Source organism: Hyla sarda, chromosome 1 (genome assembly GCF_029499605.1).
Source record: "Hyla sarda isolate aHylSar1 chromosome 1, aHylSar1.hap1, whole genome shotgun sequence".
Taxonomy (NCBI): domain Eukaryota; kingdom Metazoa; phylum Chordata; class Amphibia; order Anura; family Hylidae; genus Hyla; species Hyla sarda.
The window spans coordinates 569038474-569063365 of NC_079189.1; the positions used below are offsets into that span (position 1 = coordinate 569038474).

At 42.7% G+C, this 24892-nt stretch overlaps 1 protein-coding gene across 10 annotated transcripts in view; it reads left to right on the forward strand.

Moving 5' to 3' along the window:
* Positions 1–3630, forward strand: part of SLC14A1 (solute carrier family 14 member 1 (Kidd blood group)) — a 239188-nt gene extending 235558 nt beyond the window's left edge. For all 10 annotated transcript variants that reach the window (XM_056543101.1, XM_056543111.1, XM_056543094.1 and 7 more), the window contains one exon: positions 276–3630. In XM_056543101.1, the coding sequence (XP_056399076.1) occupies positions 276–452 (177 nt within the window). In that variant the 3' untranslated portion in view covers positions 453–3630. The remainder of the gene's footprint in view (positions 1–275) is intronic.
* The last annotated feature ends 21262 nt before the right edge of the window (positions 3631–24892 follow it).

A 24892-nucleotide genomic window follows, 5' to 3' on the forward strand; every position in this document is an offset into this window, starting at 1 on the left:
GACATAGATAGAGGTGGCAGCAGAGAACACTGTGGTCAGACTGGAAAGAACTTCATAACTTCCTCTGGAGCATACAGCAGCTGAAAGTACTGGAAGGGTTACATTTTTTTTTTTTTAAATACAAGTAATTTATAAATCTGTATAACTTTCTGGCACCAGCTGATTTGAAACTTTTTTCCTTCGGAGTACAAAATTATTAAGAGTATTTAAATTATCCAGTTTCCATGTTGTATTTTCTTGCCTCCTTATATTTATATGATTTGTTCTTCCTATAGTTTGGGCTGCCATCTTGTACTTGGCCATTCTGCCTTTCAGCGCTCACCTTCCTCTTGATAACCACGAATAATCCAGGCATTTATAAACTTCCACTGTCAAAAGTCACCTACCCAGAAGCCAACAGGATCTATTTCCAGAACCTGAAGAATGACAAGAAGGAAAAATGCAACATCTGAACACTACACAACAAGAATAGACTATTGAACTTTTTTTTTATTTTTTTTTTTTGTAACCTCTTTTCTTTTGTGTTTCAAAATCAACCTTTCTACTCTAACTAAAGCCTTTGAAGTTCTAAAGGAACAAGACCCTCCATGTTGGTGTAGATTTTAGTATCTGAAACATGCCAAGACACTTGGGAGACCTAATACGGGTGTAGAGTTTACAGGACCGAGTAGATTGGGAACTTATCTACAAAAGAGTATTTCATCTTAAAACCTTATTTATTTTTTATATTAAAGTACAGGACAAAAGGGAACGATTTCCTAAGACTAAATCCTTATCACATAGAAGAACATGATTTACGAAGAGCAGATCTCCTAGGTCTACGAGAAGTAGATAGAGGAGGTTCCACTTTTGATGACAGTCCATTATTTCTATATTATGTTACCGTAGATATTGACTCTATAGGTCTTTTTCCCAATCTTTGTCCCTCAGGATGAAGCCTGAGCTTAAAGGGGTACTCCGTTGGGAATTTTTTTTCCCCATATTAACCGGCTCCAGAAAGTTAAACAGATTTGTAAATAACTTCTATTAAAAAAAAATCTTAACCCTTCCAGTACTTCAGCTGCTGTATGCTACAATCAGCTGCTTTATGCTACAGAGGAAGTTGATTTGTTCTTTTCTGTCTGACCACAGTGCTCTCTGCTGACACCTCTGTCTGTGTCAGGAACTGTCCAGAGTAGGAGCAAATCCCTATAGCAAAACTCTCCTGCTCCTGACAGTGTCTGACATGGACAGAGGTGACAGTACAGAGCACTGTGGTCAGACTGAAAATAACTACTCAACTTCCTCTGGAACATACAGCAGCTAAGTACTAGAAGTATTAAGATTTTTTAATAGAAGTAATTTACAAATCAGTTTGAAAAAAGTTGATTTGAAAAAAAAAAAAAAAAAAAAAAATTATTCCACCCGAGTACCCCTTCAAGACTTAGACACCCATCCCCTATCCTGTGCATCTTTCATTAGCAAACCCCTGTCTGATCAATGGGCCCCAACCGCAAGTACCCCCCTCCAATCTTGGAAACTGGGATTACTGAGCTCTGATTGAATGGACAGGCAATCAGACATGCATTGCCACTCCATTTAACTCAACAGTCTTGCCACACACACACACACACACACACAAAAAAAAGCTAAGTGCTATAACCCCCACTGGTCAGACACTCATCCCCCATCCTGAGGGAAGGGGAGGAGTGTCTTTCTTTTTTCACCATAAAAAATTGAGATCTAACTTTCAGAAAGTAGCTTAGGATATTCTGATCACAGACCTTTTTACATTTTTCTTTGATACGCCCTTCCATTCCCGATGTTTATAGTTTTTCTGGAAATTCAGTAAATAGTCAGATGGGTGGGAACTTAATATTAAAAAAAGGAAGGAAGTGTCTATTAGATGATGGGTGGGATTTTACATTGACGGACGTGTAAGACTAATACACACCCCCTGACTATATAACCATGCCCATCACCTGATAGTCACTCCCTTTATCAAAATTAAGTTCATGCCCACCTGACTATTAACTGACTTGAAGACGAACTCTAAACCTTCATATCTCAGGAACGGAAGGGCGTATCAAAACACTGTAAAAAAAGTCTGTGATCAGGGCACCCTAAGCTTTTTTTTAATGATAATGCCACCTGTTTTTTTTGGAGGGGGGTGAGGTTGGCCAAAGGTCCTCTTTAAGAAGCTCTGTAACTTTGCCTACCTCTTCCCATATTTTCTGCCTAGCAGATAAATTAAGGACTTGATTTTAAGAAAGTATTCCTATACTTGCATGTCCATTTCATATGTATTCCCATACTTGCTTGCCCATTTCATATGTATTTCCATACTTGCATGGCCATTTCATATGTATTCCCATACTTGCATGGCCATTTCATATGTATTCCCATACTTGCTTGCCCAGTTCATATGTATTCCCATATTTGCTTGCCCATTTCATATGTATTCCCATACTTGCTTGCCCATTTCATATGTATTTCCATACTTGCTTGCCCATTTCATATGTATTCCTATACTTGCTTGCCCATTTCATATGTATACTTGCATGGCCATTTCATATGTATTCCCATACTTGCTTGCCCATTTCATATGTATTTCCATACTTGCTTGCCCATTTCATATGTATTCCTATACTTGCTTGCCCATTTCATATGTATTTCCATACTTGCATGGCCATTTCATATGTATTCCCATACTTGCTTGCCCATTTCATATGTATTTCCATACTTGCTTGCCCAGTTCATATGTATTCCCATATTTGCTTGCCCATTTCATATGTATTTCCATACTTGCATGGCCATTTCATATGTATTCCCATACTTGCTTGCCCATTTCATATGTATTCCCATACTTGCTTGCCCAGTTCATATGTATTCCCATATTTGCTTGCCCATTTCATATGCATTCCCATACTTGCTTGCCCATTTCACATGTATTCCCATACTTGCTTGCCCATTTCATATGTATTCCCATACTTGCATGCACATTTCATACGTATTCCCATACTTGCATGCCCATTTTATATCTTGTCCACTACAAGGGCCGGGAATTACATCGATACTAGCTATTACAAAGAAAATGTGAAACAGAATTTTTTTCCTTCATTTCAAACCAGAGCCATTTTTTCCCCCCTGAAACAACCAATAGCCGCTTGTAAAACATTTTAAAGGCTTGTTGCGCGTATGTAAGTGTGTGAATGATGAATATAAAAAAACGTGTGTACCACATTGTTTTCCAAACAACGTGCCTCCAGCTGTTGCAAAACTACACCTCCCGGCATGTTAGAATTTGTAGCTTTGCAACAGCCGAAGGCACCGTGGTTAGGAAACACTGCTGTACCTGTTCCCAGATGCAGGTGTTTGTATCTGCAACTAATTTTAAATTAATAAGGTAAAAAAAAATAATAATAATAAAATAAAATGTCTCGACCAATAGAATAGAGCTATAGAGCTACATTCGACTTTTTATAAAAGTTTGATTTAAAAAAAGAAATTTGCTCACTGACTTCTTGGGCATATATATGTGTTATCTCTATTATCTATATGACACGTACTATACATGCACTACATGCACACTTTATAAATTAAAGTTTTATATTTTCACTAGTTTTGTGTGAAATGCACTGAATAAAATAATGGAAAAAATACTGGTATTGGTTTTCATTTAGAGAAATTGGTGCTGTTGGTCATGTTTGATTTTAAAACCATGGGGAAAACATTAAAGCTCAGTTGAGATGTTGCCTACAATGCCTCCAGGGTGCGGCGCTTCTAACTACTTACCACAGTCGAGCCGTGGGCATGCCTCCTCCTCCTCACTGTAGACTCTGGACATCCTCCTCTGTACTGTAACCAGTGGCAGCAGTTTCTGGTGCACCCCATAAGGGCTGCATGCTTACATGCTGTTTATTTAAGGGTTTGTGCCCATCCTTGATTCCTGTCCTCCTCCAGTCCCTGCCAGGTACCACCTATATAATATCACTACTCCCTTCCTGTGGTTTTTGAGCAATAGTGTATTTTATCTACAGTCAAGGTGTCTTTTCTGTTCATATGCTGTGTTCCTGTGTTTGGCCAAGCCTGTTACCAGACTCTGCCTTGAGCCTGATCCTTCTGTACCTGTCTGCTTCCTCTGTGCATGACATGGATTGTCAATGACAGCTCTGTCTGATGACCAAGCCTGCTCCATCTGGCTACATCTGAGCTCCTCAGCTTTGCTGTTATAACAGCTCCAGCTCAGCTATTTATCAAGTCAGATCCACTCTGTTGCTGTGGTAATACCAATTGCCTGCATCCCTGCTGCCTGGCATTGGGGCGTTCTAGCCTGCTTGGCAGCTGCCACTCTTGGAACCACTCTTGCAGAACAACCTGGTGTCTCCAATGCAGCTAAAGTCCAGCTCCCCCATTCTGGAGTGGGATGAAGGGTGAAAGTCAGGGGAACAATTACTTTCTGCTCCAAAGTTTGGCCCAAAGCCAAATCCTTAAGTGGCAAAGCGGGTCCATACCTGTTGGGGCATTACATTGCCCTATGTTGAACTTTAGACTAAGACTCCAGGGCTGCAGGACCTTCTAACAAGACAAGATCCTGGAGAGGATGTCACAGTAACTGACCCCATAGGAAGTCTTTGGTGGAATTTGAAGAAGGCAATTGCATCATGCAAATCCAAGAATATAAGTGAACTGGAGGCAGGAACATAGCTAAGGTCTTGTGGATCCTGGTGTAAGAGGTCAACTTGTCCCCTCTATCACACACACACTGTGGCCCTCTAGATGTTGCAAAACTATAACTCCCAGCATGCCCACATAACTTATTTCGGCAAGAAAAGTGCAGAACGAGTGGGAAAGCAATGCTGTCATTCCACTTTATAAACAGGAAAGTATAATACCTCTTTATGAACATGTTCCTCATCCATATCATGTGTTTCCCCATAAGCATATCCCCATCCACATCAGGTACCCTATTTCAGCATGTCCCCCAACCTTAGTATGTCCTCCATCCACACTATGTATCCCCATTCACATAATTTACCTCTTTTCAGCATGTCCCCATCCACGCTATGTACTGTACCCTCATCAGCAATTTTCCTATCAGCATGTACCCCATTAGTATTTCCCCCTTACTCAGCATGTACCCATATTAGCATTTCATTATCCTCAACATGTACCCATAAAGGCAGCCCCCCATCCTCACTATGTACCCCATTAGATGACCCTTATTCACACGGTTTCCCTATCATGTTGTCTAGCCTCAGCATGTACCCCCCCCCCATCAGTATATCACCCTATCCCCACCATGTAGCCCCTTCATCAGCATGCCCCAAATCCTAAGCATGTATTGATTTATTCCCTCATCAGCATGTTCCTCCATTCATATCATTTTATATGTTCAAACTTATGATGGCCAGTAGCAAGTCCAGGGGCAGCTGACACTAGGAGAGAAGGGGCGGGCCGTTACACGTCAGGAGGACCAAGTGAGTGTAGATCTTCACTGCTCATTCAACACATGCCCTCTAAAAAAATCCCTAGAACACTGCTCCAACACTTCACTTGTCCCCAGTTCTTCTTTTTGCAACAGTCCAGTGCTGCATCGATGGATCTGTGTATCGGGCTATGCATCAGCAGATCATGACAACAAAAAGGGTGAAAGACCCTTGTCATAAAGCACAAAATGTAGAAAAATGCTGCGGTGGCGCTTCCAAGGAATTCAACCAAAGTCGTGGGTATAGGTATAAAGTAAATCATTTATTTTACAGCATAAAGAAAATAAATAAATAAAGCAAGACGCGTTTTGGGAGTCACAGCTCCCTTTTTCAATTGCAGGTGTTGCTGCAACAACCACCTGCAATTGAAAAAGAGAGCTGTGACTTCCGAAACGTGTCTTGCTTTATTTATTTATTTTCTTCGATTTCTTTATGCTGTAAAATACATTATTTACTTTAAACCCATACCCACGATTTTGGGTGAATTCCTTGGAAGCGTCACCGCAGCATTTTTCTACATTTTCTGCATTCTACATACGGATGCACCTCTGGGCTCCGTCCTCACACTGCAGGCCTGCATACCAAGCTACCATCACCGGCAAGGGACATGCTACCCTCCGACCGGTACCCACCTACACCGGCTAGAGACCTACACCGCACCCGGCACTACCTCCGCTTTTTTTCCCCTATATACTGCCTTGTCATAAAGGGGTTAAACAATTCTAAGACTGCATCAGTCATGAAAAGATACATTTTGTGTTGATTATATCAGTTGTGTAGTTGTGTTAAGCATCTTACCTGTTTTTTCAAACAGCAGAAAGTTTAATTTTGCACATAGAATGTATTGACAATGGTGGTTGAATAATTCTGATGGCAATTGTAACACGTTTGTGGTTTAAACCACATATGTTAAAATATTTTGGAGTGACAAGTTCTGATTCTTGGATCTGTAACTTCCAACCTTGTTCTTGGAGGTGTTTTTGGTAGATGGTTAAAAAACTATTGGTGCAACTCACCCTCATAAAATGTTTTTTGAGGTTTATTTTATGTATCCTAAATGTTCAAATTTTCTCAACTGTAAAATGTTTTCCAAACAAAATGCCCGACTGAACAAGAAATGTAATGGGGCTTATACGTCAACTCCTCAGTCAGGATATAGGGGCGAAGCAGTCACACTAGGGACCTAGTGTCCATAAAGCTGCTTTAAGGGGCACTCTGCCCATATACATCTTATCCCCTATGCAAGGGATAGGGGATAAGATGTCTGATTGTGGGGGTCCGGCCTCTGAGACCCCCCGCAATCTCCGTGCAGCACCCAGCGTTCTGAATATTATGTTTAGAACTCTTGGTGTGGGTGGCCATGGTTGTGACATCATGCCATGCCCCCTCGGGACATCACTCCACCCCCCACACACTCATGTCTATGGGAGGGGGTGTGACCGCCACCATGCCTCCTCCTATAGACGTGAATGGGGGGACGGTGACGTGACGTCACGACCACTGCCGCCTGCACCCAGCATTCTGAAGATAATGTTCAGAACGCTGGGTGCTGCACGGAAATCGAGAGGGGTCCTGGAGGCTAGACCCTCGCGATTAGACATCTTATTACTTATCCTTTGGATAGTGGATAAGATATCTAGGAGAGGGGTACCCCTTTTAAATTCTTATGAAGACGTATGTACTAAACCACACCAGTTAGTCCCATCGGCACTCTGCAGCTTCAAATTACACTTCCCTAACCTCAATGAGGAATTTTTAAGAGAGAAGGCAAAGAAACCCACATCCTGTATTTGAACCTCTCCACTAAGTGACTCTCAGTAACATACTTTGAAAGTAATAAAATGTTTCCAATAATTGGATTGCTTCACCAAATAAATGTTTAAAACTTTTAGAATTTCAGAATCTATGGTTATTTTATTTAGCACAAGAAAGGTGTATAATACTATAGGAATGATACCAGATGATAAAAACATATTATGCACTGGATGAGGACAATTTACATGACATTTGTTACACAAATATATTTTACTATAGAAGCATTGTACATGGGACGATATGCTGGAGTATATTTTGAAACACTGAGTCCATATTGCAAATTCTTGAACAGCTTTCATATGTAATATACTTATCTGTCCAAGCCCCCACCACTGGTGTTCCAACAGTGCCTGGTCCCCGCTGCTCCCCTCTTTGTTGTCCCTATCCTTACCCAAGAAAACAGCTGCTTAGCTAATCGCTGGTTGAGGCAGATCAGGGCTGCAGCCGTGATTGGCTGAACAGGCATTGATTAGACCAGGTAAGTATAGGCAGCTGTGATCGGACAACACCAGAATGAGTGGTGGGCAGGCGAGTACAGCTTTTTTTTCTTTTTATCTTTTAAAAGATGTGTTGGACAATCTCTTTAAGATAAACCAAAGCAATAAACCTCAGGGTATTTCTGTTAAATATTTAAAGGCAATAGAGATGTTGACTTAAGAGTTCAGATATCTGGAGTGAGTTCGCTGTTGTTCAGGGTGAGAATTTATGTAATGAGTCGTAAATGCAGGTGTTGGATTGAGTTATTGTGGTAATGAACATAAAGTTTTTTATTAGTTTGATTTCTTTTTAAGTCTGTCATTCCTTTTCCTGTTCCAGAGAAGTGTAAATGTTTTACTTAGGTTAATGACTTAGGATATTGGCACAACTTCACTCCTCGCTCTCATCTTGTTTTTTTGCATCTTCCAGACATGCCGTTGTAGACCTTTCGCTTTTGTAGACATTCTTGTGTGGCTTTTGTTTTAGGGGCACTTTGTTTTTTGTCCTTACATTTCCACTTTTTCATCTGCCATCAGAAGTAGTACCGACACAAGGTCCTACATCTCATAGACCTTGAGAAATCTAATGGATACTTGAGATGCAAAAACCTCCTTAAGTTTAAAATGCTCCAAATTCTACCAAGAATTAAATCCAAAAAACTACCTATTCCCAAACTAAATAACATTATATAAAACCAGGGACTGACTGACAACACTTAGGGCCCCCGGACCAAAAAGAGCAAGAGCCACCTGCGTTGCTCTGCCGCTGGTCACACTTCTGCCCCTATTCTACCCAAATCCCTCCACACCCCCCCCCCCCCCCACACACAAAATAAACAACATTTTATTGGTAAGAAACACTTTAACATAGGTATAGGCAGTGGGGTCTCCCCTCAGTAGGTTTAGGCATCGGGGTCCCCCACACAGTAGGTGTAGGCAGTGGGGTACCCCCCCGTTAAGTGTAGGTTGTGGGGTCCCCCCACAGTAGTTGTCAGCAGCAGAGTTTTTCCCCCTCCCCTCAATCCCAGGTTGAAAAAAAATTATGCTCACCTTAAGTCCCACGCAGCAATCTTCTCCTCTGGTGCACAGCAGGGGCCCGAGTCTTCCTTCCTCCACAGTGCAGGCGCTGATGAGTGACGTAATTGGCACCTGCACTGCGCAGCGGGGGGCGGAGGTCTCGTCTCCTCTGTGTAGGCGCAGACGCGGCTCACACAGAGGGGATACCGCACATACATGAGAAGGCAGCGCTGTCTACTGGGGATCTGGGAGAAGTGTACTGGACCCTCAGCAGCGGTGGCAGCGGTTGGCCCTGTACCCGGCCGGGCCCTTGTACAACTTCCGATCGGGCCGGCTGGTCAGTCCGCCCCTGTATAAAACTGGATAAAGAGTACCTCTAATGATCTTGTTAAATGTTATAATCCTCCCAGTTCACTACCCCCATTCTGAGAAACCACCCCCTGCATTTATTTTTATTTATTTTTTTGTTTTCTACATTGATATTGCTCTGTATCTTCTGCTCAGTCTCAGATTCACAGACTGGGAAGGGACATTACCCAGCAGGCGTGACATCATCTGAAACCTTAAAGGGGAGAACTTCCTCCCTTACTCTGCTACACACAGCCCAAAGCAGTTCAGTGTGTGAGATGAGCTATGATTGGCTAAGGCTGCACAACCCCCCCCGCCCCCCACCTCAGTACTCCAAACTACATTTCCTGATGTGCTCTGGACAAGTAGGGAAACACTTAGTGGCAGCTTTTTTAAACACAAATAAAACATAGAAAACTTAATTTTTTCAAATAAAGTACATTAGAAAGATTTTTTATTTACCATAGCAAAAATTTGTTTTAATGAGAGTGCCCATTTAAGTGAAATAACATAACTTCTCCAAACAAAGAAATCTATTTCTGTAGGCACATTTTTCCCTTTAGCGGGGAGCTGCTGACATCTCCGTGCAAAGGTCATAGGCATAGAGAAGCTGGCTCAATATGTGGAAAAACTGATGTTCAAAACATTCATACAATTACTACTAGTACTGCGGTGTCTAGACGGTTTTTGGGTTATGTTCAAGCAAGACATGATTAAAGAGTAGCTGCGGATAAGAGACACAGTGGTGGAAACCGAGCAGCTGAAAGCTTATCAATTCACAAGGAAACAGTGAGATCATTACTGATGTGATCTGGAGGTCACATATATACTGGGAAAAATATCATCTGCAGAACATTTCATTATATCAAATGCTTTCAACTTCTTAGAAGATACCGAGCAGCCAGCCTGTAAGGTGTTGGCCTGGCGCTCCCTAGCACTCGCAGATGGTGTTGATTAAAACAGAAGATTTTTACTTTTTTATAAACACCACAATGACCCAACTTCTTGATGGTTACAGTTCACGATAACTTGGCTCCTTGGCTGTTCATTCTAGGTGGTAATACAGGCTTCCACTTTCCAGAAAATAACTTTGAGAAAATTGGATACTCTTTCTCAAGGTGATGCAGATGGTGTATGAAGATTTATTTTAAAGAGGTACTCTGCTGCTAGACATCTTATCCACCTATCCAAAGGATAGAGGATAAGATGTCTGATCACGGGGGTCCTGCCGTGATCTTCCGCAGCACCCGGCGTTTGTTTAGAACCTGCGGCAGTGGTTATGTCACGGCCACGCCCCCTTGTGACGTCACTTAATGCCCCCTCCATTCATGTCTATGGGAGGGGGCAAGTCGTCCGACATGCCCCCTCACAAAGACATGAATGGAGGGAGCTTGGAGTGATGTCATAAGGGGCGTGGCCGTGACATCACGATCACAGCCTTCGGCTCTGAACGTTCTGAACAAAATGTTCAGAGCGCTGGAGCACCAGAGTACCCCTTTAAGGCAATGTTCCATAAATAAAAACATTAAGTATGCAAATTTGCTCTTAAAAAAGAAATCTTATTTTAGCCAATCCAGAAGCTTCTCCAAAATGAAGAGCTACAGTATTCATCTGTAGAGAGTATTTTCGGGGTTCCAGAGCTGGGAACTGGTAGGCTACCGAGAGGCCTTTGATGCAGTATCCATCAACCTTTTATCCAGTTATGAATGACAATTACTTTGCATATTTTAGGAATATATTCACTTATGGTATTGTGCTGCTTCCATGTGTATAAGTTATACTGCACCGTGCCCCACCTTTTTTGCATGAACTACAATGTATACATACTTATGCTGTAATATTAACTGTCACTAGATGTCAACATTGTTGTATACACTAGGGAACTTATATATGGAGCTGTTACCAGGAAGTAAGGAAATATGTGGCAAAGTCAAATGACCAGTAGAAGTCAGTTGTGCTAAACAGAGTAAAGAACTAGGTTGAGAGCAGTTCCCAAAGACAGGGCCTGACAAAGGTAAATCTTTGGAAAAGTATGTAAAAAAACACTACAGCTACAGAAAGACATGTTATTGGTGGAGTGGCTACAGCATGAAAGTTGCACATGGAGAGATCAAAATGCTAATCGAAGGTTTCCCTGTATGTAAGATGTAATCCCTGGCAATTAATGACGGACATGTAGTCATTTGTTTTATATTTCCCTTGGTATTGTATTATGTTATTTTTGAATGCTGTTTTTTTACTTTAGCATTTTGATTTTAATTTAACTGTAGTTTCATTATTTTAGCAATGTTACTGCAAACAATTGAATGGAACTCTTTGTTGTCCTCTATGGTTATAATTGTACTGATTATGAACAGACTCTAAACCGCTGACCCGGCTGTAGTCCAGCAAATGTGTTTTAATTTTGGCACAGTTCTATGTTACCATCATTCACATGCCTGACGAAGAACCCGGTACAGGTTCAAAATTATAGAGTTGCACCCTACTATAATAAGTATGAAATTGGATTAACTACTTAGCCATCTATTGGATTAACTACTTGGCTATCCGATATCTGGGTTAGGCACCTGAATTTACGTCCATCTTTTGGAAACTGGTTGTCCACGTATCTTCCTTTTGGCATATGGAGAGATGACATACTATGTTGTAGAAAAACACCAACTATACAGGACAGCAGGTAGACAGGCTCTCAGAGAAACTTTGTTAGTGTGTAGTATGTGTATCTTACTGTGGTAGCATATTTGTTATTGTTGTGATGTCATGTGTTCTGTTGTGATGTGTGAGGACCTCAGCTTAGATGTGGGTTGTACTTATTTCTTCTCTGGGGGCCCCTTTGCAGAGTACATCTATGGACATCGGTTAGTCTACATGGGAGGAGAGATGATAGACAGACTGCATGTGATGCCTGGAGACCCTGTGATTGACCTATTTAACAGTTAGGCCTAGGTTGGTCCATTGTGAGCATCTGGGTACTGGAAGTTAAAGTGGGCTTGTTCATCAGAACATTTGTGGTCTGGGGGCTGGATTGGACTTGTTTACTGTGAAAGAAGCCCAGAATAGTGGCAGTGGCCTAGGAACAACGAGCCAACTGGGTCACCAAGTATGCCTTGGAAAACTCAGTGACAGTCTCTTCCAGTGCCAAAGCCCTGCAGATCATCACTATAGCAGACAATACATCCATGGCACTTTAGTGTGCTGGGGCTGAAAGAGTCTTAGCTGTGGGAAGGGACAACTTGTCAGGTGTTTCTTAAGAAGTCATCTCTGAAAGGGAGCCAAGGTAAGGTCAGTGGTACTGGAAGGCTACTCAGGGAAGGCTACAACTGAGACTCAGAGTGTAAACAGTGTATTGCAAATTGCTGACTACCTGAGGCCTGTAGGCTTGATGCTGTGGTTAGTGGTTGGAAAGTCTTTGGAAGGATCAGACAAAGAAGAGCTTTTGGGAATAGAGCAGGGTATATGTATAGTGGCTCTCCTACTGTGTGAAGGAAGAGTGTTGAGTGTTATATATTGTGATTTAAGTTGAGTTACAGGGTTTCTGTAAAGTTAACATGGGCTTGATTGGAATTGGAATATTTGTTATTTTAAAGACTGTTGAGATTGCGTTCCAGAGAGTGGAGTTGGGTTCACTCTATCCAAGAGATTTGCGTAAAAGAAGGTCTGGCTTGAGGTCCATGTGGATCTAACAGTGACCTAGACTGGATATATTTGTCGTATATATCTGATATATACTTTAGCAAATCATTTTCCTTGAAAAATAAGTCTTAGTATAGCAACTTGGTCTCGTCAGGGAAACTGCCTGTACAAGCAGAGCTGCGGAGCCGATTGGCCCCTTAACAGTTACGGCACCTGTCAATTCACTCTTTACATACAGCAATTACTATTGGGTACTGCATGTAGAAGGCTAATCTGCAGGATCACGCTGAAGTCCCATCTCAGTACTTGCAGGCAGGTGTCGGCTGTAACATACAGCCAGCACCCATCCCATATAGAGCAAGCTCAGCTGCAAAATATTTTTCTGCAGTAAGGGTTGAAAACCATCACACTGCTCTTAAAGAACTCAGATACGTATACTCTATCCTGTGGACTACCCCTTTAAATCTAGGGTCTAAGGCAGTGTTTTCTTTGGCTGCCTTGACATGCTGGAAGTTGTAGTTTTGCAATAGCTAGATTCCCAATGGTTGTGAAACACTGCTCAAAGGATCACTTTTTGGGGGAAAGAATAAAAAATAAATACTGTTGGTTGGTGATGGGCATATTCGGCAACTCCTTTACCAAAATAGCTTGTTCCCTTCCTTGCTATAATTGATCACTTGGAAAACAAGAACATTTCCAGTCATAAAGAAATGCAAAAGTGAGGAACTCAAATTCCCCACAACTGCTTTCCTTGTTAAAGGAAAACGGTCACCCTGTTCCCCCACACTAAACCCAATACACTGTTACACTGGTATCTGACTAAGATACGTACCTGCAGCCCGGAAGGGTGTCCCTCTGAAGGCCCGCTTCTTTCTTCTATGAGTTGCACATAGGAGGCGGGCCCGCAGGGTGAATTTGAATACTCATGGGCGCTGGTCACATGAGCACTTGCGCCTACTGAGCGCTCACGTGACCAGCACTCATGAATATTTAAATTCACCCGGCGGGGCCGCCTCCTGTGCGCAATTCAACTAAGAAAGAAGCGGACCTTCAGAGGGACATTGCTTTGGGCTGCAGGTACGTATCTTAGTCAGAGACCCCGCAACGGTCTCGTGTTCAGCCGCACTATAACCCAGTGTATTGGGTTTAGTGTGGGTGAAGAGGATGACAGTTTTCCTTTGATGATATGAGTACTAAGATGGCCCTCAGTCTTTTTCCCCTCTCCATTCACACAATACATCTTAAACAGCGTCCAGTATGGCCAAGTGCCCCGCTTTCCTGTTTATGTAAAAAGAAAAGTGTGTATTGTGTGACGGCCGAGGAAACACGACTCCAATGTTGAATTATTGCCTCAGACCGCTGTCCTGTAAATCTCTAGTCCCCATCTGTTTGTGTTCATTTGAAGCCATGACTTCCCCCCCCCCCAGAAGCCTTTGATAGCAGAATTGTCTCCCAGCCAAATTAATAATCAGGACTTGGTCACACTTGATATTTACAGCAGGGAAGTCACATTGGCTTCCTGAGGGTGTTAATTGAAAATACGGGTCAGTTCTCAGCATACATCCAGTCCAAAAAGTCAAATGTACTCTCCATGTAGGACTACAGGACATACTTTAGATAAATGTTTTAACGGGGGTTTCCCCTGAATAGGTCTAAGCTGATGCATTATGTGAAACTAAACATATTACACATATTTCAAATGTACAAGAATTTTTGGAAATATACTGTTTTGAGAAATACATACTTAAAGGGGTACTCCGGGCCTGAGACATCTTATCCCCTATCAAAAGGATAGGGGATAAGATGTCTCACCTCGGGGGTCCCGCCGCTGGGGACCCCCACAATCTTGTATTTGCGTAGGTGAATGCGTTGACCCTGGACTTAATGAAGCACAATGGACCAACACCAGCAGATGTCACGGCTCCCCAAATCATATCATATATTAGGGATTTGGGGGTTTCATGAGCTGTAAGACATAATAATCACAATTATGACAAGTCACGGCTTGAACTATCTTGCTTTGCATGTAATGAGTTTCTCTCATATTAGTTTCACCTTATAAGTTGCATTATTGAAAGTAACAAACTTTTGCATTATATTCTAATTTTTCGAGTTTCACCTTTTCACCTGTATATTTCACAGTTGTTAATAGCAATAAGAAGGGGGGGGTGGGGGTGACGATTACAAAATCTTTTTCTGGATGTAAAGGAACCTAAATTACCAGCACAGGTATGGCTAGAGTAGGTACTGTGTGTACAGCTTCACAAGCCTATTCTAGATGACAGATGTACTTTTAGACTATGGTTCCGTGTAGCGATAAAATGTGCTGCATCGCGGGAAATACTGTAGCTTAAGGGAGAAAGTGCTGGAATACTTTATATATACGTATATACAGTACAGTCAGGTGTCAGTACACACAGTATATACAGTACAGTCAGGTGTCAGTACACACAGTGCAGTATATACAGTACAGTCAGGTGTCAGTACACACAGTGCAGTATATACAGTACAGTCAAGTATCAGTACACACAGTGCAGTATATACAGTACAGTCAAGTATCAGTACACACAGTGCAGTATAGACAGTACAGTCAGGTGTCAGTACACACAGTGCAGTATATACAGTACAGTCATGTGTCAGTACACACAGTATATACAGTACAGTCAGGTGTCAGTACACACAGTGCAGTATATACAGTACAGTCAAGTGTCAGTATATACAGTACAGTCAGGTGTCAGTACACACAGTGCAGTATATACAGTACAGTCAAGTGTCAGTACACACAGTATATACAGTACAGTCAGGTGTCAGTACACAGTGCAGTATACACAGTACAGTCAGGTGTCAGTACACACAGTGCAGTATATACAGTACAGTCAAGTGTCAGTACACACAGTATATACAGTACAGTCAGGTGTCAGTACACACAGTGCAGTATATACAGTACAGTCAGGTGTCAGTACACACAGTATATACAGTACAGTCAGGTGTCAGTACACACAGTGCAGTATATACAGTACAGTCAGGTGTCAGTACACACAGTACAGTATATACAGTACAGTCAGGTGTCAGTACACACAGTATATACAGTACAGTCAAGTGTCAGTACACACAGCACAGTATATACAGTACAGTCAGGTGTCAGTACACACAGTATATACAGTACAGTCAGGTGTCAGTACACACAGTATATACAGTACAGTCAAGTGTCAGTACACAGTGCAGTATATACAGTACAGTCAGGTGTCAGTATACAGTGCAGTATACACAGTACAGTCAGGTGTCAGTACACACAGTGCAGTATATACAGTACAGTCAGGTGTCAGTACACACAGTGCAGTATATACAGTACAGTCAGGTGTCAGTACACACAGTGCATTATATAGAGTACAGTCAGGTGTCAGTACACACAGTGCAGTATATAGAGTACAGTCAGGTGTCAGTACACACAGTGCAGTATATATGGTACAGTCAGGTGTCAGTACACACAGTGCAGTATATACAGTACAGTCAGGTGTCAGTACACAGTGCAGTATACACAGTACAGTCAGGTGTCAGTACGCACAGTATATACAGTACAGTCAAGTGTCAGTACACAGTGCAGTATATACAGTACAGTCAGGTGTCAGTACACAGTGCAGTATACACAGTACAGTCAGGTGTCAGTACGCACAGTGCAGTATATACAGTACAGTCAGGTGTCAGTACACACAGTGCAGTATATACAGTACAGTCAGGTGTCAGTACACACAGTGCAGTATATATGGTACAGTCAGGTGTCAGTACACACAGTGCAGTATATACAGTACAGTCAGGTGTCAGTACACACAGTGCAGTATATATGGTACAGTCAAGTGTCAGTATATACAGTACAGTCAGATTTCAGTATACACAGTGCAATACAAAAGTGAGTATACTGTATAAAAGTTCTGAAGCTCCCTGCTGTCTATTAGATTCCATTTAATACAGATATGTAGAGATCCTTGAAAGAGATTGGCTTATATACAGGCAATTTTTTACATGGGTGTCATGAAGAAGTGTCTAATGTATATCCCACCACTAATATAAGAATACATGACTATATCTGATGACATTTCCACAGTTCTGGTTTATCAGAACTTATTCTAATTAAAAAAATATGTGATCTGAAGCCTCTAACATAAACATCGGATTAAACAAACCCTCATTCTGCATTAAGAGTATGCGTTGACCTTTTGAGGTTTGTTCTGGCCTTCAGTACTTGACATTTAAAGAATATTTTTTGGAACACTGTGCAATTCATAATGTAAAATCCTAAAGTTATCAGATACGTTCTAGTCCAAAATTTTACATTGATCCCATTACAGGGGCCCATTAGGGGTCAGGGTTTTTGAGGCCACCTATAAAGTTCACAAATGCCCAATAGGTGATCGATGATAGAAAACTATGGAGAGAAGAATCAGTGAGTTCATCCACACAAATCCAAATATGAAGTAGACATCTCTAAAGGCTACAAAGACATACTTTTTTGGCTAAAATAGGCAATCACCTGATCACTGGTATTACACGCTCCCAAACTTTAAAGGGGTACTCCAGGGAATTATATATCTATTTCCACACTACCTGGATATGTTTACTGTAAACCATCCTGCTTGATATTCATGGCTCCTGTGGCCTCTGGCTGCTTGATATTCTTTGCCTTCCTTCCCTCCCCTTGCCTCCTTGCCACCTCCCAGCACTAGTTGTAGCTCTCCTCTGCCAGCCAGTTCACTTCTGAGAGCAGCCCCTTTGCACCCCCTCAGTTCTCAGCACTATAGAGCATGATTCATCAGTGCAGGGCAGAAACCACATGGTCTGTGTCTCTCAGGAGGGTGGGGGCTGCTTTCAGAGAGTGATTTTGACAGAGAAAGAGTGGATGGCTGGGTGATATCATTTCCTCATTTCACTCTGCTCTACATAGCCAATGAATGATATTTAGACAATTAAATAGGTTGATGAGATGGAAAGGATGGGCTATGGTTAAGTTCCCTGCAGTGGCGTTGTGACCTGGGTGCGGGGGGTACGGCCCTCACCGGGTGACACCAACCTAATGGGGTGACACCAAGACGCTCCGCAGCACCCCCCATCTGTGCCCGACCGGCCTCCCCCCCTTCTCCTACGCTGTGCGGTGTGCCTGTCCGTCAGCGCTGCCTCCTGCTCCTTTTTGTGCCCCGCCCCGCTCCGCTCTGGCTCACCTTCAGTTGGTCCGGGATTTGTATTTCCGCGCGTCACTGCCGTCACATAACCATCAGGATGCCACGCTGAATTGAAGGACGCCGGCCCCAGAGCATGACATGATGCGGCTTGCAGGATTACCGCGCTGAGTGAGTGAATGTAATTTCAACCTGCCTACTGGGTCTGGTGGGAGGGGAGGGGGTTAATCAGGGGGGTACTATCTTCTAACAGGGTGGGAGGAGAGGGTTAATCTGGGGGGTACTGCATTCCTACAGGATGGGGAGAGGGGGTTAATCTGGGGGGTACTACCTTCCTACAAGGGGGGGTTAAACTGGGGATACTACCATCCTACTGGGGGGGTGTTAATCTGGGAGTACTACCTGCCTACTGGGGGGGAGGGGGTTAACTTGCCCCCCCCCAGTAGGCAGGTAGTACCCCTAGATTAACCCCCTCCCTCCAGTAGGCATGTAGTACCCCCAGATTTACTCCCCCCTCCAGTAGGACGGTAGCACCCCCAGATGAACCCCCCTCCTGGGTTAATCTGGGGGTACTACATGCCTGCTGGAGGGAGGGGGTTAATCTGGGGGTTACTACCTGCCTGCTGAGGGGAGAGGGTTAATCTGGGGGTACTACCTGCCTGCTGGGGGGAGGGGGTTAATCTGGGGCCCCGAGTAGGCAGGTAGTACCCCCAGATTACCCCCCCCCCCAAGTAAGAAGGTAGTACCCTCAAATTAACCCCCTCTTCCTGCAAGTAGGAAGGTAGCACCCCCAGATGAACTATATGGGAACTATACTGCACCTAATGTGGGGGAACTATACTGCACCTAATGTGGGGAACTGTACTGCACCTAATATGGGGGAACTATACTGCACCTAATGTGGAGAACTATACTGCACCTAATGTGGGGAACTATACTGCCAACCTAATGTGGGGAACTGTACTGCACCTAATGTGGGAGAACTATACTGCACCTAATGTGGGGGAACTGTACTGCACCTAATGTGGGGGAACTATACTGCCAACCTAATGTGGGGAACAGGTTTATGTTTACTGTTCTATGGTTAGTATGTTATTATGTTTTATTATTTATTTTATGTACATTTTCTACCAAATTTTTTCAATACCCTTTTGCACATTTTATTTATGTTCAGTAGCTCTTTCTAAGGGTACTTTCTAAGGAAATTTTCATGTTCAGTACTGGGGGGGGGGTGGCGCGGGGGAATGTGGCGTCGGGCTGGGGGGGCGCGCACTGGCACCTAATAGAGTATCGGCACCTCTTTTGGCCCACTTAAAGCACTGTGTGTGACTCTGTGTGTGTGTGACTCTGTGTGTGTGTGACTCTGTGTGTATGTGACTGTGTGTGTGTGTGACTGTGTGTGTGTGTGACTGTGTGTGTGTGTGTGTGTGTGTGTGCGACTCTCTGTGTGTGTGTGACTCTGTGTGTGTGTGTCTGTCTGTGAGTGTGTGTCTCTCTGACTCTGTGTGCGTGTGTCTCTCTCTGTGTTGTATGTGTTTTTTTTTTTTTTGGGGGGGGGGGGGGGGTTGAACCAGCGATCTAATTTGGGGAGACTTTGACCCATTGTGGGGAACCTGCAAGGGAACCTGCGGTCTAATGTGGGGAAACTACTACCAAATGTGGGGAGTCTATGCTACCTAATGTGGGGAAACTGCTACCTAATGTGGGGAATCTGTGCTACCTAATGTTGGGAAATTGCTACCTAATGTGGGGAATCTGTGCTACCTAATGTGGGGAAATTGCTACCTAATGTGGGGTAACTGGTACCTACCTAATGTGGGGGAACTGGTACCAAATGTGGAGAATCTATGCTGCCTAATGTGGGGAAAATATGCTACCTAATGTGGGGAAACTGCTACCTACCTAATGTGGGGGAACTGCTGCCTACCTAAAGTGGGGGAACTGCTGCCTACCTAAAGTGGGGGAACTGCTGTCTACCTAATGCTCCCCCCCCTGGCAGTAGCACCCTCATCATCCACCAGCAACACCCCCCCCCCCAGCAGTAGCACCTCCATCAGCAGATCCTGATGGTGGATGATGGCGGTGCTCCTGCCAGGTGGATGATCCTGCCGATGGATGATGGGGGTGATACTGCCAGGGGGGGGATGGCCAGTAGCACCCCCATAATCCACTAGCAACACCACCAATACCCCCCTCCCGTGTTAGTAGCATCAGCTAACGGATGTTGAGGGGTGTTACTGCGGTTGTGGTATTATATTCAGAGGGTGCACTGTATGGCAACGTTATATTCAGAGGGCGCAGTTTGTGGTACTATTATATTCAGAGGGTACAGTATGTGGCAGATTTATATTCAGAGGGTACAGTATGTGGCAGATTTATATTCAGAGGGTACAGTATGTGGCGGTATTATATTCAGGGGTACAGTATGTGGCAGATTTATATTCAGAGAGTACAGTATGTGGCAGATTTATATTCAGGGGTACAGTATGTGGCAGATTTATATTCAGGGGTACAGTATGTGTTGGTATTATATTCAGGGGGTACAGTGTGTGGCGGTATTATATTCAGAGGGTACAGTATGTGGCAGATTTATATTCAGAGTGTACAGTATGTGTTGGTATTATATTCAGAGGGTACAGTGTGTGGCGGTATTATATTCAGGGGTACAGTATGTGGCAGATTTATATTCAGAGTGTACAGTATGTGTTGGTATATTCAGAATGTACAGATGTGTGATAGTATTATATTCAGTGGGTACAGTGTATGGAAGGTTTATAATCAAAGAGTATAGTAGTATTATATTTAGAGGATACAGTGTCTGGCAGGTTTATAATAATACTTGTTTCATATAGAGGTTGAGAATGCGCTGACATAGTGAGGAGACGTCTGGGCGTCACATTCTGCAGAGAGAAGTTTTAGCTGGACCAGGCGGTATGTACCATCTGAATTAGATAAGGGAAGACTATAGAGAAGACGTCACCTGTAGTCACTGATATCATTGTGTATTCTCCTCTCTATGTCCTATCAGAGCTGTAGTCACTTGTCAGTTCTACAGTTATGATGAGTGAAACTACAACTCCCAGCATAACCTTACCATTGCATAAAGGGGGTACTCTACTGGAAAACATTTTTTTTTAATCAACTGGTGATACAAAGTTAAACAGATTTGTAAATTACTTCTACTTAAAAATCTTAATCCTTCCAGTACTTATTAGCTGCTGTATATAACGATTCACAGGAAGTTCTTTTCTTTTTTAATTTATTTTCTGTCTGACCACAGTGCTCTGTGCTGACACCTCTGTCCATGTTAAGAACTGTCCATAGTAGGAGCAAATGCCCATAGCAAACCTATTCTGCTCTGGACAGTTCGTGACATGGACATAGGTGTCAGCAAATAGCACTGTGGTCAGACTGGAAAGAACTACACAACTTCCTGTGGAGCATACACCAGCTTATAAGTACTGTAAGGATCAAGATTTTAAATAGAAGTTATTTAAAAATCTGTTTAACTTTCTGGCACTAGTTGATATAAAAGTAAATGTTTTCCAGTGGAGGACCCCTTTAAGTAACTCTGTGAGCTGTATATTTCAATGGTGAAAACTTTAACACTTTCCTATTCTGTGGCAACTGGTATATCTGATTATTATACTGGAATTTCTCACAATGCGCTACAACAGTGGTGTCTGTCACAACAGGCTAAAAACTTACTGGGGGGAGGGGGTAGGTATGGGGTCACACCATTTTCTACCGCACCGGGTGACACCAACCCTAGCAATGCCACTGGTTCCCTGTAGTGCCCCTTTAAGTTTATTATGAGAGTCAGTATAGCGCATAACACTAACATGGCAGACCAGGGGATCTTTTTTTTAATTTTTTTTTTATTCGTTTTATTGAACAGGAAATAAAGACAACAAAACAATAAAACCAAAACATATGGCTCCGCACAAGCCATGCTTACACACGACAAAATACCCACGCAGGGGAGACATGGAAGTACAGAAATAAAAGCAGAGTACAGCGGTCAGGCACAGTGTAAATAATACATTAGGAGTGCGCCGTAACATAAGAAAACAAATGTACCGTATATATCAGATCGAACTAATATCAGATCGAACTAAGACCAGGGGATCTTTAGTAGGCTCCTGCTGTCAAGACAACCCATTAGTAGCCTGTTATGATATTGTATGTGTGTGTGTGTGGTGGGGGGGGGGATAGTGGGTTCAGGTGGCGAGCAAAGAAGCCCTCACTTTAACCCCTAGTATGACACAGTACCTTCTGATTAAACTATCTAACAGGTCAACCAATTGGGATCAAAATTATTTGCTCTTAGTTATTGTAGCAGGGTGTCAACTGTAAGTTACAACTTAGGACATGTTCACACAATTTTTTCAACTGGTATTTCAACTGGTTTGTCATTTAATGTTTCTGCCTATGGCTGTAAAATTGATGTGCATGTGTGCACTAATGCGCTTTGTAGTATTGAGTTCAATAGAATGCAAAACTTTTAAAAATGGGCCTAGTGTGAACATGGCCTTAGAGCTGTGGCTGATGGTGCATGTACAGATCGTACTAACCAATGGTGCAGTGGATGTTAGTAAGGGGATAGTTATTACCATTGCACATAGGACATATCAATAATAAGATCTAATAGATAACTTGTGATAAGAATGAACCCAAAATAAATAGACCCTAATGATGAGTGATTGTTTCCAGAGTCAGAGTTCTGTTCTGCTTGACGTGGAAGGCCTGTGTGAAAGCCTTGGGCCACAAGAAGATTCACTGGTAGCATTTAAAGCGTACCTGTCAGATCCCCCCCCCCCAAAAAAAATAGTATGTTACTCAGTACCTAATCCTGACCATGCACGTGTAATGTTATGTCTCTATCACCTATATTTATTATAAAAATACCTCTTTTCATTAGCTCACAGTGTTAGAAATCCTTTCAGGGGAAGGGGGCATGTCCCTGCCTTGTGAAGGTGAGAGGTGATAGGTGTGTGGTGGGAGGGGGTGTGTCCCTCCCTTGTGGTGGAATGGAGGTGATTGGTGTGTCTGCTCATGCAGCCTTGTACATGAGTCAGGGTCCATTTTCTTTATTAAACATTCAAATAAATGTAAACAACCATATTACAAAAGGTCTTTAATTTTCATCAGTAACAACATATAAAAAGTTTTTAGATCTGACTAAAATTTAACCTGCCAACCAACGGTGACCACAAACAATGGGCTTTATTTCTTAAAGTTGACCATTTACATTATATTTTGTCATTATGGACATTTACGCACACAGCAATGCCAAATATCTTTATTAATTTTTTTCCATGCTTTTTTGTTGGTAAAATGTGAAAAAGGGGTGATTTACATTTTTATTGTGGAGGGGCTTTTTCAAATTTTTTGAAAACTTTTTTTTTTTTTACACATTTTATGTCCTATTTTTATGTCCTATCTATTTATAGCAATCATTAGATTGCTAATACTGTTCAGCACTAAGCATAGGCATAGTGCTGATCATTATTATTGGTGATCTTCTTCTCTGGTCTGCTAGACCAAAGAAGAAGACACTGGGGGATGGATGGAGGCAGATGAAGGGACCTCTGTCCGACATCTTGGCTGATCTGATCCCCGTGGCCGTGCTGCAGACAATCGGATCAGCCATTTAAAGCGCCGCATTGCCGCAGCTGCCATGATCTCTATTGATCACGGCATCTGAGGGGTTAATGGCAGACATCAGTGAGATCGTGGTTGTCTGCCATCATCGGCGGGTCCCTGGCATCTGATAGCAGCTAGGACCTGCCGTGCATGAAGCGAGCACCGCTCCAGTGCTCGCGTCATGTACAGGATGTAAATGTACTGGACTGCTGGAGACCTTGAGGGCTAAGTTGGGGACCTCTACCATAACTCTTTAAAGACATAGGAAGTAAATGTACGACCTGATGCGCTGGGACTTAGTGCACCAGGACGTACATTTACTTCCTATATCCTTAAAGAGTTAAGGTAGAGGTCCCCAACTTAGTTCTCAAGGTCTCCAGCAGTCCAGGATTTGAATTTTCCCTGTTCTCTCCCAATGGAGTAACTGAAAAAAACTGGAATATTGGTGGGCCTTGAAGACTGGGATGCAGGACAAGACAATGCTGTAAGGCCTTATGAAACATGTAAGTACCAAAGTTTGAACTCCAACTCACCATCCAGATTCTTGCTTCGGTGAAACTTTATTACATCTTGCAGATCATGACAGTGCAACAGACTAGTGTTGCTCGCGAATATTCGCAATTCGAATATTATTCGCGAATATCGCATATTCGCGAATTCGCGAATTTCGCGAATATAGCGCTATATATTCGTAATTACGAATATTCTTCTTTTTTTCTTTTTTTTTTTTTTCTTCACAGTACACATTACAGTGATCACCCCTCTCTGCTTCCAGCTTGTGTGGTGTAAAGAAGGCTGTAATACTACTGTGTGAGACTGGCATGCGAAAATTCGCATATGCGAAATTAGCATACGCTAATTTTCGCATATGCGAATTTTCGCGTATGCTAATTTTGCATATGCTATTATTCACATATGTTAATTTTCGCATACGCGAATCTTTCGCATATGCGAAAATAAAACGATAATATAACGAATATGCGAATATTCGCGAATATATGACGAATATTCGTCCATATATTCGCGAATATTCGCGAATTCGAATATGGCCTATGCCGCTCAACACTACAACAGACTTGTGATGGACAAACAACAAACAGAGGTGTTACTTCCGGCAAGGAAGCATTGCCTGAAGTTATACCTCTGTAAGCTGTTTGTCCATCTCAAGTCTGTTGCACTGTCATGATCTGCAAGATGTAATAAAAGTTTCACCGAAGCAAGTATCTGGATGGTGAATGCCATCTTCATTTCTTGGAGTTGATGTTTTATATGGACTGTATGACGAGTGAGCACCGTTCATTCTAGTAACTACGGGAGT